The 6375-nt window shown below is 49.4% G+C and overlaps 1 protein-coding gene across 1 annotated transcript in view; it reads left to right on the plus strand.

Annotated features, from left to right (window-relative positions):
• Positions 1 to 401: 401 nt before the first annotated feature.
• Positions 402 to 6375, plus strand: part of LOC143018527 (uncharacterized) — a 37022-nt gene continuing 31048 nt past the window's right edge. The window contains exon 1 of the mRNA XM_076173961.1: positions 402 to 995. Within this exon, the coding sequence (XP_076030076.1) occupies positions 402 to 995 (594 nt within the window). The remainder of the gene's footprint in view (positions 996 to 6375) is intronic.

The raw sequence follows: 6375 nt of genomic DNA on the forward strand, positions 1-6375 counted from the left end.
CGTGCCCAGCCCCGCCCGCCGCCCTGCCGTGCCCAGCCCCGCCCGCCGCCCTGCCGTGACCAGCCCCGCCCGCCGCCCTGCCGTGACCAGCCCCGCCCGCCGCCCTGCCGTGCCCAGCCCCGCCCGCCGCCCTGCCGTGCCCAGCCCCGCCCGCCGCCCTGCCGTGCCCAGCCCCGCCCGCCGCCCTGCCGTGACCAGCCCCGCCCGCCGCCCTGCCGTGCCCAGCCCCGCCCGCCGCCCTGCCGTGCCCAGCCCCGCCCGCCGCCCTGCCGTGACCTGCCCCGCCCTGCCGTGCCCAGCCCCGCCGTGCCCAGCCCCGCCGTCCCGGGTTGTCCTGCCCGTTGACCCAGCCTGCCCAACCCAGCTGCCCACGAACATCGCTGCATACTAATCACGTAAGCATGACGGACGATCAACAACAGGAAGTAAGTGCATTCCGCGCACCCCCTTTTTCCAACCGCGACCCAACAATATGGTTCACAATCCTCGAGTGTAACTTTAAGGCAAACCGCATTACCACCAGCCTTACGAAGTTTTCACATGCTTGTGGCCTCTTACCATCTGACGTACTCCTCCAAGTTTCAGACACCATCTCCAAGGCACCTACATCCGGTACCCCATACGAAGATTTGAAGAAAGCCGTTCTGGACCGCCTTGAGTCTTCCGAAGCTACACGCCTGCAGGAGCTCCTCTCGAAAGAAGAACTTGGAAATGAGAAACCATCCGACTTGCTGCGACGCATGAAGCGATTGCTCGGAGACAAATACGCAACATTCGACACCTCCATCTTGCGCCACCTATTCTACCAGCGCCTACCAACAACCATCCAAGGCAACCTCTTCAGCGCCAAGAACAAGCTCTCGCTCGACGAGCTAGCCACACTCGCTGATGAGTTCATGGCTTCGGTACCAGTTGCGCGCCCTACCATCGCTAACCTCGCCGACCAGTCTGCAACTCAGGCGTTAACCGAGCTAGTCTCTAAACTCACCCTCCAGGTTAGCGCCCTCCAAGAGCAGGTTGCCAACCTTCAACAACGACCCCCGTCACCAAGATGCTACCGCAACCGCTCTAGGTCTACGTCCAGAGGGAGACCCAAGCACACATCAGGCGTCTGCTACTACCATCGTCGCTTTGGACAAGATGCGAGGAAATGTACACAGCCGTGCACCTTCTCACCGTCACCGTTAAACACGATGGGCGAACGCTAACGGCGCACAGCGTTCGCCAACATACATCGAAACTCTTCTTCGTATTTGATCCACTCTCCAACACCACATACCTCATCGATACCGGAGCTGAAGTCAGTGTCCTGCCTGCCACAGCATCCCAGCAATCACTGCCGCCGATGTCTTCCCTCTACGCAGCCAACGGCACCAAGATACCCGTTTTCAAGAGGAAGACACTTCAGCTAGAACTCAACCTTCGCCGATCCTTTGAGTGGACCTTCTACGTTGCATCAGTTTCCCAACCCATCCTTGGCGCCGATTTTTTGACCCACTTCGATCTCCTGATCGATATTAAAAATCGCAAGCTCCACGACCCCCTTACATCGATGTCATCCAACGCCAGGCCAACAACCGGAGTAAGTAGCCAGCTTTCAACCATCAGTGCTGATAACAAGTTTGCTTCTCTCCTCAGGAACTTTCCTGCCTTGACACAACCTTACTCCACGACCACGACTGTGAAACACCACGTAGTGCACCACATAGAGACTACGGGACCTCCAGTCTACGCCAAAGCCCGTCGTCTGGCTCCGGAACGCCTCAAACTAGCCAAGGCAGAATTGGAAGCCCTCATGCGTCAAGGTATCATTCGTCCAAGCTCAAGCAACTGGTCGTCAGCTCTCCACATCGTCCCCAAAAGCAACGGTGACATCAGGCCATGCGGTGACTACCGCGCCCTCAACTCACGAACTGTGATGGATAGGTACCCAGTTCCCAACATACAGGAGTTTTCCTCACACCTTGCAGGAACTCGCGTATACTCCCGGATCGATCTTGTAAAAGCCTTCCATCATATTCCGGTCAACCCGCCTGACATCCCCAAAACAGCTGTCACAACACCTTTTGGCTTGTTCGAATACGTTCGAATGCCCTTCGGCCTCAAGAACTCTGCCCAAACTTTCCAGAGATTCATGGACGAAGTCCTGCGAGGCCTGCCTTTTTGCTTCACCTACATCGACGATGTGCTCATCGCCAGCCCTGACGAAGCCACGCACCAAGACCATCTGAAGCAAGTCTTTACCCGCCTACAAGACTACGGCATCCACATCAATCTCGAGAAATCTGACTTCGGTGTGTCATCCATCAACTTTCTAGGACACACCGTCACACCTTCCGGCGTCACCCCTGTCTCATCCCGCTGCGACGCCATCCAGAGTTTCCCGAAACCTACAACACAGCGCCAACTCAAGCAATTCCTTGGTATGTTAAATTTCTATAATCGTTTCATTCCAGGCTGCGCTCAACGCTTCAACCGCTCTACTCCATGATCAAGCCGTGCAAGAGGGGACGTTCCATCGTACTCAACTGGGACGTCGAAACTGATGCAGCTTTCATGGCAGCCAAAGAAGCACTCGGGAATGCTACCGCCCTTAGTTTCCCTATTCCTGATGCCATCACTTCCATCTCGACAGATGCTTCAGACACAGGTGTCGGCGCAGTTCTGCAGCAATACATCAACGATGCCTGGAAACCCATCGCCTTCTTCTCAAAGAAGCTCAACAATGCCGAGAAGAAATACAGCGCCTTCGACAAGGAACTCCTAGCCATCTACAAGGCTGTCAACAGGTTCAGGTATTTCGTCGAAGGACGACAATTCCACATATACACCGACCACAAACCAATCACAACAACATTCATTCATAACAAGACAACATACTCCCCTAGACAACTCCGACACATAGATTTCATCTCCCAATTCACCACAGATATTCGTTTTGTTCGAGGTGCAGATAACTGTCCTGCCGATGCACTCTCGCGCAACATATCTGCAGTCTCTACCTCTCTCATCGACTACGCCGCCATCGCTGCAGACCAAGCTGGTGATACCGAGCTGCAGCGATTGATGGAAAACCCCGCGTTGCAGATGAAGAAGGTACAGCTCCCTGGAACCAACACTGAGCTCTACGCCGATGTATCCACGGACACCATCCGTCCCTACTTGCCCGAGAACCACAGGTATCCCTTGTTCCGCCATTTACATGACCTCTCCCACCCAGGTATTCGAGCTTCGCAGCACATGATGTCATCACGCTTCATCTGGAGTGGAATCGCCAAAGACGTTCGACACTGGACCCGCACCTGCGTCAAATGCCAAGCTTCCAAGGTCACACGCCACACCATCTCCCCTCCAGGTACCTTTCGCCCAGTCTCCACTCGACTCGAGCACGTCCACATCGACATCGTCGGACCGCTTCCCTTCTCAGACAGCTTCAGGTATATTCTTACTTGTGTAGACCGTTTTACATGCTGGCCCGAAGCAATCCCGCTTACTGACATAAGCACAGATACAGTAGCCAAAGCTTTTATAACCACCTGGATTTCAAGATTCGGTACACCACTCAGCCTCACATCCGACCGTGGTAGCCAATTTGAATCCAATCTATGGAACAAGGTTATGTCTTTGCTAGGTATCCGGCGTTTCAGAACAGCAAGCTACCATCCCCAATCCAACGGACTCGTCGAACGCTTCCACCGACAACTCAAGGCTTCACTTGCAGCAACAGCACGCGACCGCACCAACTGGTCTACGGTGCTTCCAATGGTCCTCCTCGGTATACGCACGTCCCTCAAGGAAGACCTTGGCCACTCCTCTGCAGAACTTCTTTATGGCACTCCACTCCGTCTGCCCGGTGAGTTTCTTGCATCTGCTCCTATAACGCAGCCCTGCAGCGTTCAAGATTATGCTACTAATCTTACAGATACAATGCAGAAACTCCAGCCAGTGCCACCGCGTACCTCACCTACAAGAACGTTTGTGAGCCAGGACCTCGAAGACTGCTCACATGTTTTCGTTCGCGTGGAGGGAGTAAAGAAGCCTCTTCAACAACCATACGATGGCCCATATAGAGTCGTCAAGAGGACAAGGAAGAACTTGACCATCGATCGCCGTGGAACCACTGACGTCATCTCCATAGACCGCGCCAAGCCAGCATACCTCCTCTCGGACAACGAACAAGATCCTGTTGCTCTTCCGACACCTCCGGACACACGGGCTACAAACCACAAACACACTACAAAGAAAAAACAGATATCGTTCCTCCTGCCTCGTCACTAGGGGGAGAGTTCTGTAGTGTTCTGTAGCCAACACGTGAAATTACCCCTTCAGGACTCGTGATCGCCGAGTACGGGATAAACAATAGTCACCCCTTAGAACATGCGTCCGACTAAACATACATTCGACTAATTTCAATTGATATAATAACAATGTTCATTATAATAACTTAATTCATTTTGTAAATAAAACAAAACATATCCCTCTACATACTGTAAGAAGCATATTTATGTATTGTAAATAGATTTTGAATAATTGCATATGTAACACAGAATTCAGACTTTCGCCACAAATATTGTAAATACCATCATCACCATTTCCAATAAACAGATCAGTCATGGGATTGACTTTAAATATCCTAGCTTCCTCCAAGAAGGACAATTGTAGTAACCACTATAGTGGCAACATTAATTTCACAAATATAAATAATATTTATGGACACATACAATGGTTTGTTTATTCATATTAATTCTTATGTCACAAAAATGCTATGCGACTTAAGGGGACACTACAATGAATGTTATTGTGGCAAAGTAGCATGCAGCTGATACTTTAGGGTCTATATGGGGCGCCCCTACGGACCAGAGCCACACATCATTTTGTCTGTGATAGAGGAAATCTCTGTTCATAGAGAAATGATGACACTTCTATTATACTGCGACTGCCCCTCCTTTATGCTGTCCCCCAACCCCTTGTTACTGTCCCGTACTGTTTCTCTGAATATTCACTTCCTTTTATCGTCTAACCCTGTGGTGGGGGAAAAGAATGCTGCCACCAAGTATTCCTACTTGAGTCGTAAGAGGCGACAAAAAACGGGACTGGGATGGGACTAGGAATCCTGCTACCTGTAACCCCAAAGGGGACATTCCTAAAATAAGTAAAGGTAATTTATTAATAAAAAGAGGTTAAATAAATAAACGTTCTTTTATTTTTGTTTGTTAAGAGAGACAGGATGAAAGACGACTCACCTAAATGACAAATCGCTTCAGGTAATTGTCTGATTGAGTCGTGGAATACTTCTATCATAACGACACATATTACTCAAAGAGTCAGGTATGTAGAAGCGATGGCATACTACAGTATATAACAACAAAAACGAGAACAAGAACAACAACATTAACAACAACAATATTAACAGCAACAAAAAGAACAATAGCAGCAGCAACAATAGTAAAAACAATAACAACAATGAAAACAATAAAAATAACAACAATAACAAAAATATAAGCAATAACAACAACAATAACAACAGTAATAACAGTAACAACAATAACAACAATAACAAAATAAAAACAATAACAACAACAATAACAACAGTAACAACAATAACAACAATAACAACAATAAAAGATAACAACAATAACAACAATAACAACAACAATAACAACAATAACAATAACAACAGCAGGAATATAAAGGGGAAGTGTGAAGATGCAGATTCCTAGATCCTACAGAGAAATGCTTGAAAAAGTAATTATTGAGGTTTGTCAAATCTGTGTTTACTTGAATGGGTTTGAAGGGGAAAACACGTCTACTTCCATATTCCAATGCCTACCTCTAGATCAAGCACACACACACACGCGCGCACACACACACACACACACACACACACACACACACACACACACACACACACACACACACACACACACACACACACACACACACACACACTGTATATACTTCATCTTTTAATACCTATCACTAACTCAAACACACAAACACGCGCGGAATCATAAATACACACACGCATGCACCCCCCACACACGCACACACACACGCACACACACACGCACATACACACAGACACATACACACACACACACACACACACACACACACACACACACACACACACACACACACACACACACACACACACACACACACACACACACACACACACACACACACACACACACACACACACACACACACACACACACACACACACACACACACACACACACACGCACGCACACACACGTGGGCGGAGAGTTAGGGGTGTAAGGTGACACAGCATTACTCATAGATCGGTCATATATGAGCTATGAGCTCTCTTCCGTGAGGGAAATAGCTGTCGATCACGAGTCCAACACA

This window comes from Oratosquilla oratoria, chromosome 35, assembly GCF_046742065.1.
Source record: "Oratosquilla oratoria isolate Oo_2021 chromosome 35, ASM4674206v1, whole genome shotgun sequence".
Classification (NCBI taxonomy): domain Eukaryota; kingdom Metazoa; phylum Arthropoda; class Malacostraca; order Stomatopoda; family Squillidae; genus Oratosquilla; species Oratosquilla oratoria.